At 44.3% G+C, this 14927-nt stretch overlaps 1 protein-coding gene across 2 annotated transcripts in view; it reads left to right on the top strand.

Moving 5' to 3' along the window:
• Positions 1-14927, top strand: part of LOC130678838 (steryl-sulfatase-like) — a 469951-nt gene that overhangs the window by 386319 nt on the left and 68705 nt on the right. For both annotated transcript variants that reach the window (XM_057496237.1, XM_057496238.1), the window contains exon 10: positions 4246-4344. In XM_057496237.1, coding sequence (XP_057352220.1) covers positions 4246-4344 — 99 coding nt within the window. The remainder of the gene's footprint in view (positions 1-4245; positions 4345-14927) is intronic.

The raw sequence follows: 14927 nt of genomic DNA, 5'->3' as shown, positions 1-14927 counted from the left end.
TGAACACATCTTTATACACCTGTTGCATGCTGGTGAGATTTGTCAGCATGCACAGACTATTAAAATGTGGCCATCCCCAGATCCGTCAGGACTTCCCAGTTTAGAAAAATTCCAAAGCTGCACACCAGGGAGGGCTCGTGCAGTCCAGTCATTGTGCAGAATCACACATATGAACGTGGGGACAGGTGTCTCCCATTTGGGAGCTTACTGTGATTTAACTCATCCTGTTGTCTCAGCGACCTCCTCCATCCATATTGGCTGTGACCTCTGGCCTCATCTATCTCCATAATCAATATATTAGCTGAAGTGATTGGAAGAGGTTTCCAATCATGTTATGCATTATAATGTGGCTGCAAAGATCAAGGGATATCCCCAGCGATAGGAGGGAGGTGGATATGTTGTGAGACCCTGGTTCCAGTCTTGACTGTGTATCTTTCTGGGAGGGAAATAGATTTCCCACTTTTTTAATCTACAGATTATACCTGAAGATGACATGTGCAGTAATTGTACACTGTCTTTCACAGTACTTGCTCAATTAATATTAGTGTTTCACAAATCATCACAGACGGACGGGGTTGGGGAGAATGGGGGGTGTTAGCTGACATCATTTACCCATTTTACAAGAAAACATAAAATACAGCATGTAATTGATTTCTTATGCAAAAAAAAATAACATGAGAGGCGTCAAAGTGTGGATCTGTTTTATACACAGGCTATTCTAGAAGTATTTAAATATGCTCAGTTGGAGTCTGAGTCTCTGCTGGGAGCCATGGAGCACTTTTGAATATTGAGCAACCAGTCCTGATTAGTAGTTGATCAATTCAACTATTGGGAAGGACAGTCATCAAGGCAGACAGACTGTTTATGATTCTGTCTCACACTGAACTACGCTTAAGAGCACGTTTATGTCAAAAATTCTACCCGTGACCTCTGCATGTGTAAGTCCATCCTGCAAGGGAGGTGTGTGTATACGTGCACACGTGAATATATGCACACACGCATCACAACCTGATGGTCATATTTTCTTACTGAAGCAGAGCTCTGGGTAAACAGTTTGAATCAACATGGAAGACTCTTCTATAAAATTCTAAAGAATGGCATTAATGAAACTTACAGATAATTACCATTTTCCAGACTTTGGATTTTAGCTTTAGTTCTGGGTAACGAATATGCTTTCCCTTCGCTTTATACATATATCTGGTTTCTGTGCTTCCGTAAAAATGCCTGCTGAGTATATATTTTTTTCCCCCTTCCGTGGAAAATTTTTGTAGAGCTACAAAGGAAATATAGAAAATAAAAGATAAGCTACCGTACGGAATAAAATTCATAAAAATCCCTGCCCTAGTATTTCTCCAGGCAACCTCAGCTGCAAGTTTCTGCAGAGTGCTTAAGTTTATCTCTGATGATTCAGTGGTACCAGCCACCCTCCAATTTCTTCCTGCAGATGTAGGATAGTTTACTTTTCAAGGAGGTCATAAAACACACCACTTAGAAAGCACTTAGCTACACTGTACTACGCAAAGAATAACATGTTACAAAGCAGAGAAGCCTGTCTTAAGGAGCCTGATGTTTAAAGTACCACAGTGGGATGATTTATTCTCAGAAATCTACCTGGGGGAATTTCATGGTTTAGGTAAGAACAATCTCAAGCTACAATACACCAAACTTTCCCAAAATGGGGTGGGAGGGGGGCGGTGAATTCTGCTCTCTTGTCACTTTGTATCTGATACTAGAACTAAATGGGCTACTTGCTATTTATGTTGCAACTAAAAGGCCAATTATCATCATTTAGTTCTTACTAAATATGTTTTCACATGTATTATTTAAAATATGCCTCAGTGAAGTATTGCACCGTTATTTTTGTAATTTACTAGTAAACAGCAGATATAAGCTTCATTTGGAGTAAGAGCCGCCCCAAAGATTTCTCCATGTTGGCACCACTGATACTTGACGCTGCACAGCACCTGCTCGTGGGTCTTTCTGTGCACTGCGGGGTGCGGGGCAGGGTCCCTGGGCTCTATGTACCTTGCCGATGCCGGTGACCCAGCAGCCCCGCCTGCCTGTGATAACCAGAAATGTCTCCAAACCTTTGCAGTCTTCCACCAGGAACAAAATGACCCCTGGGAAGAATGACAATTTCTCAGTTTGCTGATGTTTAAATGAGCATGTGAAACCATTGCAAGTGATAAAAACTTGCAGCCAAGTTTGAGAATCAGCAGTGTCTGCCTTAGCGGCTCCGAGTCTGGACCACAAACCCCTACGAGCGGCTGTGTTCCCTGGAGCTTGTAGGAAATGCAGGCTCTCAGACCTACAGCCCCAGAATCTGCATTTTACTGAGTCCCCAGGGGACGCCTATGGGGTCAGGTTTTAGAAGCGCTGCAGTCCCTTCTCTGAGAAGTGTCCCTAAGTCCCAGGTCCTGCAGAAGGGGCGGCCTGGGCCAGCGGGGACAGCACGAAGCTGGTGCAGGCGGGGCTGGGGAGGATACCTGGCCTGGGGGCAGGGCGTGCTGCAGAGCTTTGTGGCTCCAGCTAGAGCAGATCGGATTTCCTCTAGAGAGTTTAGGTTGCCTGCAGGAGTCGAGATGATGTCAGTTCTGGTTGGAAGGGGACATGGATAGGCTTTGGGGGCAAAGCTGAGTGAAGGTGATGGCCGTGGGGATGGAGGGGCCCCGCCGCTGGAGCCCTGGGGATTGTCCTCTGTCTTGTCTTCCTTCCTAGCCTGCTTGGCAAGTTGTGTCCCTTCCCTCCAGCTTGCAGGCAACAGTGAACCGGCATTTCTTCTTAGTTTGAGAGGGTTTTCCTGGCAGCTAGTTTTATACGCAACAAAAAAAAAATGAGAATCTGTTTTACTTTAATAGATTTGGGGGGTGGAGATGCACAAGAACGTCTGTGCGCCGTGCCGTTAAGTTTGCAGTGAACGTTGCATCGTCACACATTGTCTATTGGCTAAACTCTTCCGAAGGGCCATTTGGTGGAGATGTTTAAAGATCTTTAAAATACTGTTTTTAAATATATATTTTTGGAAAAATCCAAAAGAAGGAAAAGGAGGATGAAAAACAACTTGTGTTAGTAGGTAAATGAGTAAAAACACCAGTCACCAGTGTTGTGTAGACGGATAGCAATATCACACAGTCACTAAAATGGTACTCCCTAAATTTGTACAGCATTGGAAATATTTATGCTGATTAAATGACAAACACAAAAGTGGAGCTGTATTCACGCAAGAGCGAACGCAGCCATGACAAGGGTGGGGACGAGAATGAATCGCAGATAACGTGCGTCGAACTAACACAAGATTGTGCATTTTTAGATTTTCATTTTCGTAAAGGGAGATACCAGATGAACATGTGCTTGTGTTTCTGTTTTCTCTGCTTACACTGGAAAATCCAAGAGACTGTAGAATTAGATATCTTCTCTTAATTACTTTTCAATACACTGTAAAGAATAATAGAAAGAGGTGACTTCAAGTACACCTAGGTGCAAGAAATATGAAATAATCGCTTTGTCCATGGAGGTAGAAGTGTTTGGGGGCCATGTCTGAGCTTTTGCTTATTTATGTTTTTAATGAGCTGAAGTGTGCATGTCACTAAGTCGGCTGTCGCTGCCTTCAGGACCTTGTACGCGTCGTGTGACTTTCTGGACTCCGTAAACTCTCTAAACCTCTACTTCCGTATCCATGAAACGGGTACGGCTATAATAGTACAGGCATGGAGGTTTTGATAAAATTAAAGGGGCCATTTTCACAAAAAGCTTGGTGCAGCCCCTGGCAAATCACTATCAGGTAACGGATGTCAGTGGTCGCTGCTGGTCTTCATTTTAAGTCAGCAGCAAATCCATATATGGAAAGATGGTTATATTGGTCCAACGCCTTCTATTTTGCTAAGTTTTCAATTTCAGTATCTTATCATAATATATAATCCTTACTGTGTACTCTTTGTTAGTATGTTAAATGTCAGTGCATAGGTAATAAATTTATATTTATAAACATGATTTAATGGACACAATGGAAGTATACATTGATATTTTCGTGTTTAAAATTCTGGCTTGATTAGATACATGCAGACAAAAGTATTTGTTAAGAAGACTTAATTGAAAAGTGTATACATATAATCCACTTTTCATTAGACTAATTTTTTTTCTCTATGAACTTTTTTTTTAGATTGCCTAACCTATTGAAATTAATTACTGACTCCAGCAATCCCAATCCTCCATAACTTTTGGGTGCTATTTTTTTTTTTCCTCCAGAAATGTGTTACAGGGAAGATAAAGCCAGCACCCTGCTGTCTAGTATCTCGGCACATTTTGGTCTCTGGTCAACCAGGATTTTACAATCTGCATTTAGCAGTAAGTACATAAGCTTGGTCGAAATCTGTTTGAATATTCTCAATATATTCTTGATAAAGTTAGTGAGAAATTATACTTCTTTCTTTAAAGATTTGCATGAAAGCAAAGCATCTGTAAAAACTGATTCTGTTAGATAAGAGTGTTGACTGGCCTTAGTATTGGGCGGCACCCGAGTTTCTCATCGAAGTGACCCGGGAAGCAATGCTCAACTAGCTGAAATTTGACTTAGCGGCACCCAGTGGAAATGCCATCACGTGTATCACTGAACATCTTTTGTGTGATTTGCGATGTGGCAGTTCCCGTCAAGTCGGTCTCATTTTGGTGGGCCTTGCCAATGATGCTCTATCTAGTTTGTTCCAGACCATCTTTTCAAGGGTGTTTGTATAGTGGGCAGTTTGGAAAGATAGAGAATAGCGTAGTTTCCGCCAGCGCAAAGGACACGAATGTCCACTGCCCATTATAAAAGATTCTGGTTGTTTTCCTTAGAGATTCCAGGATTCTGTCCTGTGACAATCCACAGTGCACCTACGCACCGTTGGAGTGCGTCTGCTTCATCCTGGGGTGTGGGGACAAAGGGGAGCTGGTGAGAATCTGGTGAGGCTCATGTTCCATGCCAGGTCAGCAATAATTATCGGTCCATCTCAGACCCAGGGTCTCATGTCTTCTTCCAACATGCATGAAATTGGCGGGCTACCTTGTTGACTTGCAAGCAAAGTGGGGAGAAGTCTCAGCTCCTTCCAAGCTCCTGCTGTATGTGGGTGTCACACGCTTAGATACAGAGTAGGAGAGGCTTATGTAGCACTTACACACTTAACGAGTAAACAGACATGGAATTTTAAAGTGCCACCTTGTCCCAGTCGTGTCTGTGTTCTCTCTGCAAAGACTTTCAGATCCAGGCAATCTGTAGAGTTTCATACTAGTTGCATTTTTAGTTCCAATCATCCATGATCAGTTGCTTATTTCCCTGCCAGAAAGTATGCATGTGCGTGTATAAATATGGGTGTGGGTGTATGAGTTTTATATATATATAATATATATATTATATATATATATATATATATATCTTGTGCATTTGCTATTTTTCAAAGGATAGGGATTTCTTGTTTTCTGAATACTACTTAAAACAGTGGTTCTCAATCTTGGCTGTCCATAAGCCTGGAGTTGACTGAGTTTAAAAAATCTCAATGCCTCTCTAGACCATCTGCATCTCAATCTTTTATTAAATCACCTACATGCAAGTTTGAATGTGTAGCCAAACTTGAGAACCACTGGACTAAATCTGCAACATTGGACGTCCTTTCCATGCCTCAATTCAGTGTTTCTCAAAGTTCAGGACGTGGACCCATCACCCAGAGCTCCCATTTGGTCGGTGGGGAGTGAGGGTCATGTGCATCGACAACAGGCTCACTGTTGAAGCCATTGCTGCCTGCCCCAAGGGCAGAATGTTGAGAAGCCACATCACAGTGGTTTTCCTGCCAAAAAGAACAAAAGGTACACAATAAGAAACAGAACGTGACCTGAGCACCAGGGTTTTTGGCTGCTGAGACGTAGAACAGACTCTTACACTGACCTTTTTTTGAGAACAGTAGTGACATAAAGACTGAAGTCTAAGAAAAAGAAAAATGTGGCCCAGCCAGGGAATCAGCATGTTGTCACTCTCTCTGAAATGTACATTTGCATCCACTGACTCAGTCTGCTGCAGAATAAAGCCCGCACAACTGGAAAGCTTTAACCAATGAGTCCCCCGTGCCTCCCCTTGGCATTGACAGAGCCGAAGGGGACCCAGCCCTCCAGGAAAATGCTTGCTGCCTTCTTCTTTGGACCATCTCGTCACTTCTCTCGTGTCCCTTCAGTACATCCTCCAGAGAGACAGACAGGTCAGATGAGCCGTACCATGCCTCTCTAACCACGTGGGTCCTTACGAAAGGTCTTAGGGTGGTTTGATAGCAGAATAATTGACACAGAGGTGCTCAAAAGTGCTTCCTCTGTAGATTTTAGCCTAAACATGAGATGAGTTCCCAAAGCAGTGAAAACGTGGAGCACAGATGTGTGGTGGCTCCACTCCCGCACACACACACGCTCCTGTTTGCATCTGTTTCCCTCTCTGGCTGGAGGTGAGCATCGGCATGCTTTTGTCAGGGGACCATGCCTGCAATCAGGCGCATCCCCAGGGCTCATTGCTCAGATGGCAATGGAGGGAAGAGTCAATAGTTCTCCGATAAAAAAGACCCAAAATACAGGGCATAGAGATGGAAGCACAATTAGAGCCTGGGGTGGGCAAGCACTGAAGCACGGGATATAAATAAAGAGACGGGCATGCATGTGTCCCCAGGGGTGGCAGGGGCTGACACTCATCCTAGCGGCAGAGGCTATACTGCTCCATAGATGGACATGCTGTATGATGCTCAGGGGTGACTGTACATTCAGAAGGCCTCGCATTATATAAATCTGTGAACCATGGATGGAAAATACATGCACCCCGTGAGAATGGAAATAACCGGGGGAGCTGGTTGACCTGGTGTGACAGGAGTTTATGGCACAGGTCAATGTCCAGGGAGGAAATAGAGAAATGTTTTCCAAACAAATAAAAAGAGCACAAGAAATCTGCACCACAAATAGCAATGGAAGGCTACTTCCTGTGACTAGTAGGGCAGAAGACAGCCTGCCTCACTGAAAACCAGACAAAAGAAATTTAAATGAATTGATATTACTTGAATATATACATGTATATACACATGTACACACAGATATGATTGTATGTGTATGTAAATCTATGTAGGGATATATGGTTATGTATATATGTATGCATGCGTAGATACACATTTACATATATGTGTGCACATGTGTTTGTATTCACAAGTACACACATATGCATGCCAGGTGTTTTTACATGTGCAACCTTTGAATTTTCACAACACCCAGTGAAATACCCCTTTATAGGCCAAAGGCAGCAAAGACTCGGAGAGCTTAGAGAAGTTATAAGGTGTCACCTAACCAGTAAGTGGCAGAGCCGGAAATCCATCCCTAAGTTGTTTGAATACATGCAGTAAAATACGTATCCCTCACTTGATCAGACCAAGCCTGGGTTGCAGACCATGGGTGGCTGTCTGCCAGCACTTTATGTGCACAGGGCGCTACGGTTAGAATGAGAGCCACCAGTCTCCTGTACTCACACCGAATGGGCAGTGCCGGCCTTCCAGAGAACGTGCGTGTTGTCTGGAACTGGGTTTGTGGCGAGGACCGTGCGCCGGGGGCAGCTGAGGTGGGGAGGGGCGGCCACAGGGTCACTGGGGCGCAGAGCCCTCCAGCCCTGGCCTGCGGTGTGAGTGCCGTGCCCCCTGCCCACCTTCAACTCCAGGCCACAGCTGTGGTCAGAGCGAGGCGGCCTGACTCTGCAGCGCGGTGCGGCTTGCGGGGCCCTCCGGAGGGAGGCAGGGCCGTCCGGAGCCTGTATGGTGTTCAGACGCTGTTGCACGGTCAGTCCACAGTGAGCGAGCCACAGGCCTCCCTGGGCCACCGTCTGTCTGCTCCTTGGAGTCACAAAAGATCCCCACTGCTGGTGGGCCGCTCCCCCTTGGTCTTTTTATCAGATGGTCACACTGGGCTGCCCTGGGAAGCGGTATCTAATTCCCTTAGTGCCCCGTCTGTGTTTCCAGAGAAAACGTCCAGGCCCACAGCCCGAATTGAGGTATTGCAGCTGGTCAGAACAGAAGAATCCTCAGGGCCTTGAAACTGCGGGAATAATTGGGTCCCACGCTGGGTCGTGCGCCAAATGGTTTGACTCCAACCGACCTCTGACCCAAGCCCTTTTGAGTGTTGTCCTGGGAAGGCTTTCTTGTGCTGGCGTGGGGACAGCGCGGGTATGGTCGTACTGCCCCAGCCGGTACATTTGGCTAGGCCAGGGCTCAGGTATTAAATATTGAAGAAGGAGCAGAGAAATGCCTGCACCTGAAATTGGCCAGATGCTCTCGGACTGTTCTTCCATGCGCTGCCTCTCTGCACCCTTGCTACAGAAAGTGCGAGTGACAAGGACATTCTTTTTTGTTTGCAATAATCTCTGGTCCCCACATGACTTGAATAATAAACGCCAATAGCAGTGCCGGGAAAATAGTGGTGCCTCCGTGGTGAGGGTTCCTGCTGTCCCAGTGAGTACCAGAGGTGGTATGGGGGGTGGAGGGGGGTATGAACTACAGAAATGACATGCATTTCTCAGGGCTCTTCAGGCTGAAGTCTATGGTCAAGACAGTGGCTGATTCGGTGTCTGGTGGGAGCCCACTTCCCGTGGACAGCTATCCTCTCACCGAGGCCTCACTGGCAGGAAGGGCAGTGGACAGTGTGAGGTTCCCTATAAGGCACTAATCCGTTCCAAGGGCTCTATCCTCATCACCGAATCACCTGCACAGGGCGCCACCTGCAAATACCATCACACGGGGAAAAGCTTCAACATGGAGCTTTGGGGACTCAGAAACGTTTGGTCTATAGCCTCCCGTAAGGCTGAGGTGGCTTCTTGGCATGCCGGGCAAGAGGATATGATGTTGCAGAAGTCAGGGTCAGAGAGGAAGTGAAATAGGAGGCTGCTCCTTCTGTCCCTGCGGACGATGAGCCAGAGCAGGGAGACAGAGTCAGTATAGTGGTCAGAAACTAGGCTTTCCGCACGGCTGTTTCAGGATGGACCTCCATAAGCATGGAGATGATATGACAATGCCCTGAAATGCACAGCATGTGTCCTGGGCTCTGTGGGGGACAGGACAAGGCTCTCAGAGAAAGGCAGGCAGTTCTTGCAGGGGCTCACAATCCTGCGTGATGTGGGGAGGCTGGAGAGAGAGTGTCTGAGGGGTGTGTCAAGAGGTGGGGGGTGAGGCTTGTGGCTCCCCCGAGCTTTCCTGTGACATTTGGGAATCTGCAACATTGTGTATACTTCAGTGAGGTGATGTGGAGGTGCGGAGGAGGCTTGGGGTCGACAGAGGCTGGGGAGAGGACGGGAAGGCTGTTGTGCGCAGACCCAGAGACCAGGGGCTCCAGGTGTCTACCCTGCAGGCAACATGCACAGATAGCACCAAATGCAGGCACCCAACCACACAGGTCCTTGGGGAGCAGAGAAGAGTAAGGACTCAGACCACCCCCCACGGATCTAAGTCTCCCTTCCCACCGGCACCGCGAGGGCATGTTTCTTGGCCTGACGGACACAGGGATGTCATGTTGGCATGAAGCCCGGGGCAGTGGAAATCAAAGGATTGAGAGTCTACCCAGGAGACCATGCCATGCAAGAGATGAAACAGAAAGAAACCATTGTAATCCGAATAGATGGGTGGGAAGCTCTGATCGTCTCCCACCCTTAACAAGGTTTTCAAAAAAGATCAGATCTACTTTCCAAACCGTAAAGAAGACACACATTTCTTTGCACGTTTGAGTAGAGAGTGAGCACATTTTCAGGTGGCAAAGAGCAAAATAGGACGCAGGTGCCTAACCTCAGTGTCAGAGATGGTGCACATCATGCAAAATATGAATCAACAAATAGCTTTTTCAATAAAACCCTCAAAATGAAGTTGGTCATTTCCCGTGAGCTCTTGAGTCATACGCTGTGGTTCCCGGAGAAGAATGATGACCCTCCAGAGACCAACAGGAAGAATTCCTCTGGGCTGAGAAGCAAGTTAAAGGGCTTCCTTGGCTGTGTTTACCCGAGCACCTGTGTCTAAAGCTGGCTCTGGGCAAGGCGGCCCTCACACAGTCTTCATGAGAGAAACACCGCCGTGCTAAATCAGTATCAGAGTGAACGTCTAGGGCTGCATTATTAAAAACATATTTTTGCTGAAGAGTTCTAACAAAATGAAATGTCTTGCTCCTATTGGTCTTAGGAGAGATCTGGCTAGGTGAAGACATCACAGTCACAGAACTTGGGAAACACAATCATTCCTGCACATCAACGCGGTATGCACATGGATCTGTCTCCTAGGGTGTCATTTAAAAATGCATACTTTGTGCACAAAAATAATCTCTTTGCAAGACTTCTGCAAGTATTTAGCTTAAACATAGGGTAATTTGGGAGCTGTTTTTCACTTCCCTAATGGTTTACTTGCTAAGGGAACCCGTGCCATCCTCCCCATCATAGTTACAAACAAAACCCTTTCTTTTCCCAGATCTGTGCTGGGGAAAGATTCCATTTGGACCACCTCCCATTTACAGGGGGATGTGTAACGGTCATGTGCAATTTTAAGTTTTAATAATTTTAGATGAACACTGGATTGATGCAAATGCCTTAATATGATTGTTCATTCATCAAAACCCGATTCTTTGGAGGAACTCAGGGTCAAGTTCACAAACTCAATTTATGAAATTGCTCTGCAGCACCCAGACAACATTTTCACTAAGTCGGAAACTCGTTAATCTGAAACTTGGGAATTTCAAAAGAATGAGTAAGGCGTGGGCTCTTAATGGAACACGCTTCCATGTGTAGAATGAGGTTGTTTCAATCATGTGCACGCCTGAGCTCATTAAAGCAAAAGGTAACCCAACAAATATCACAGACAGAACAATCCCTATGTAATATTGGGGGAATTTTTTGAAGGATTAGGTCCAAAAGGCATGTGACAGGTTTTTTTGATGTGAAGAGAGTTAAGATGCTTCCACTATAAAGTTTTGAGTATTCAAATTCTATGTGGTCAGTCCATATTGACATAATCAATAAATTATTGATACACATTGGTATATAATATAATTGATATAAACCAACAAGTTATTACAATAAATGATTGAGGAAATGAATACATGGGGGAGAGAAGCAGATCTCCTGTGCAGGAAAATTCTGAATAATTAATGTAGATATTATGCCCTCATTCCAGAAATAACTCCCACTCCTTGGGTGTGGCTTCCTTCCCAAGCAGACAGTATGGAAAGGGGCAGAAAAGAATGACTTTGCAGAGGAGAGACGTGTCAGGTGTGACCTCAGCCAGGCTATCAAGGTCATCGCCAATTGTGATAAGTCATGTGGCGCCTGCATCTTTGATGCGCTGTGTTGAAAATGGTGTTTACCTCTGTGGCTTCCTCTCCGAAACCTTGCCTCTTGCCTGATCATGAGAGAAACATCAGGCAAACCCATTTTATAAGACATTCTCTCAAATACCTACCTGCCTGGTACCTGTCCAAACTGTCAATGATGTGAAACGCAGGGATGAAAAAACTCTTCGCAGCCAAAGAGACATGACTCGTTGATCCCGTGTGGTGTCTGGACGGGGCACTAGGGAAATCTGAATAAAGTATGGACTTTGGTTCATAATCATGTATCTACATCAGGTTATCAATTCTGACGCATGTACTAGACTGGTTCAAGATGTTAATAATAGGGGAAGTTGAGTGTGGGCTGCATGGGAACGCTCTTACAATCTGCCATTTTTCTGTGAAATCTAAAACTACTCTAACATAAAAAGCTTGCAGATATTTAAAGTTGTGTGTTGTCAAAATGATTTCAAAAATAAATAAGACGTTTCCTGCCGGCAGCAGCTCACATGGAAGCCACCGTGGCACAGAGCTCTCTCTGTGTCTCTCTCCCAGAGTAGCCCACACCCTCCTGCTGCATCTCCTATGTCCACACCCAGTGCTTTTATTTAGGCAGCTGTTGTGTTGTGAGCCCTGTATCGCGGGGAGGCCCTGCCCCCTCTACCCCTGGGACTCCACTGCAGTGTGTCTGTCATAAATGTCCTTCTTGAGTTTATCTAGCATTTTATCAGTCCCTCTGTTTCTGTACTTCATGTTTGCTGCCTTAAATCACACCCTGTGCCTACATAAATCCGTCTCCTGTCAGTTTTGTAAGGCATGAGAGAGGCACAGTAATGCTCACCTTTCCTATTTCCACGTAATGTGTAAAGGGCAGCCCAGAGTGGGCAGTCTGAAACTATTAAGTGAATGTGCACAATTAAATGAGGATCATAAGACAGTTACGAAAATGAAGGGCAGTTCTGAGACCGCAGACGTTATTTCTTCTTTGTGTTTCCAGGTTATACTTGCAGAGCTCCTTCAGGGAAACAGATAACTGCCAATTCATTCTTAAAGATTTCCAAGGAAGGCAGTTCTACAAAATTCCGCAGGACTCCATTTCAGAACACGAGAACTGAAGTGTATCCAAAGAAATGTCTCTTTTTCCCTAGAGCATTCTTGAGGTGTTGGATTCATGTGCCCCTCCATGCAGCAACAGGACGTGGCAACTACGAAACCTAAACACCTGTTCCTGGGCACCCCTGAGCCAGAGTCTGGGGGCCTCCCAGAAATAGCTTGGGGCCACCTTGAGAGAGGCTGGTTTCTAGCAGCCGTGCTGGTGGGAAACTGTCACAGTCAGGGCATTAAACATAAAGTTAGTTTTGCTGTCACGAACGATCGCTGTCTGTAGCACATTTATCACGTTGTAGCCTGAGTCTTGGCATCCAGAGCACATTTAGTAAGATGTCTTTTTGCCGTCTTTTTGGACTTTCAGTAATTTCTATTTTTATTTCTGTGTAATATTCAATACATGTGAATATGTGAGCCTGCATGTGTGTTGAAACAGTGATCAAATGGATGCATGGGCACCTCCTACCCAACCTGGAGAGCCATCACTACTCTTCTGTGCTACTGCACCTACCTGGGTAATGTTCCATACAGCATCCCCCACCTGCTCTTCCCCCCTCTGGAAGTCACACTCACTCTAAATTCATTGTCTACCATTTGCTTAATTTTCTTTAATAGTTTTGTCAGGCTGCATAAGTAAAATCTAAACTATCTCTTGGTGTCTGTTCTATGTATTGCCCATTTTTAAATGCCATACTAAATTGTCTTTCTTTCTGATTGAAAGGATCTCTTTATAGACTTCAGATACTCACCCACTATAAGTTGCTTGAGTTGAAATATCCTCTTTAGGTTGGTGGGCCCACCCCCCTTTTTTAAGGTGTCTTTGATCAATGGAAGTTCCTAGTTTTAACGGGGTTGAACTTACGAATCATTTTATTTATATAAGTTGGTGCTTTTCATGCCTTTAAAAAAAATGTTTTCCTTCCCAGGGGGATGTTTTCTTATAAAAGTTTCTTATAGATTTCTCTTTCACTTCTGTGTCATTGATCTATTAGTAATGAGTTTTGTTTAAGGCCAAGGTTGGGGTTCTTTATTTTTTTCTGTTGATCACCAATTATTCCATCATGTCAATCAATGAGTCCATCCCTTAGAGAAACAACCTCAGTACAACCTCTGCATCATATCAAGTTGCCACACAAGGGCTGGCATGTTCCTGGATCAGTTTGTTCATTCTGTTCCAATGATGAATTTGTCCATAATTTGGACCAACAATTTTAACTGAGCATAGAATGCCCTTAATGTTTCCTTAATGTGTTTCTCCATGTATTTCTTACAAGAATATTTTAACTTTATTACTAAATATCATATATTTCACGTTAAACCATAATTAAATTTTTTACACTTGTTTCTGGTAGACTCAAGTGCAATATAATTTTTATGTGCATCTTGTGATAGACCCAGTTGCTAAATTTCCATGTTTGTTTGATAACTGGTCTGTGGATTAGTTGGGGTTTTCCATGTAGCAATGATTTCATCTATAAAAGATGGTAGTTTTCTTTTCGATGCTTATCCTTTTAGTTTATGCATGCATTTTATTTTTTATAACATAGGATACATCCTTCAGTGCAGAATAGACTAGAAATAGCCCTTGTCTTGCAGTTACTATGAATTATAGGTTTGTAGTAGTTTCTTAGGTAAATGTGCTTAGTTGTATCCTTATTTCACTGAGGGTCTAAATCATGATTAAGTGTGGACTTACATGTTCAAAGAATTTGCTTTAAGGAGATTTTGACTATGTTTCCTTAAAAAATGCCCCATTTGTAGCATCTTACCAATAATAGGATGGATGTATAACATTGTGAATTCTTTCCAGCCCTGATAAAGACTAACAACTAGCCTGTTAGTAAAAAGGTATGATCAAATAGAAACACAATTAGGCAGTAAATCCTCACAAAGTATGATGTACTTCATACTTTATCAGGGCATACTATTGATAATCAGATACCAAATTATGAGACACAGTCTTCCACATTACAGGTCATAATTCTGAAATGTAATGGTTGTTTGTAATAGGATTAAGACCACACTGTGGCTAACAATTTATCTAATATCTTGAATGACATTGATAAATATCAGTGGCTGAAATCACAAAATTTCAAAATGAGGGTTTTTAAAAAAATATATAAATTTGCAAAAATGCAATGTCAGTGCAATGCTCATATAAATAATGTAGCTTTCCTGAGAGGTTCCTGTTGCCAAAAGTGAGGGAGTGCCCTAGGATGCTGCTCCATTGGGTCATCCTGACACTGCACGGACCAGAACAGTGTCCCTGGACCGAATCCCTGGTTTTCTCTGAGGAGCCTGGGATGCATGAGCTTGACTTTCAAGCCTGGGGACCAGGTGTAATCTCTGGTTGAGCCTGCTAGATGCTTTCTAGTTTACTTGAGAAATGCCAGTCTGAATTTATTCTCTAGCATTTATAGTCCTGCTGCAATAGGTTTCGGTGGCCACTATGAAACAGATGCAATCATCTCAGTGTGACTTTC

This window comes from Manis pentadactyla, chromosome Y (genome assembly GCF_030020395.1).
Source record: "Manis pentadactyla isolate mManPen7 chromosome Y, mManPen7.hap1, whole genome shotgun sequence".
NCBI classification, from domain to species: domain Eukaryota; kingdom Metazoa; phylum Chordata; class Mammalia; order Pholidota; family Manidae; genus Manis; species Manis pentadactyla.
Note: the sequence above shows the minus strand (reverse complement) of the source record. Positions and strands in the feature narration are given on the sequence as shown.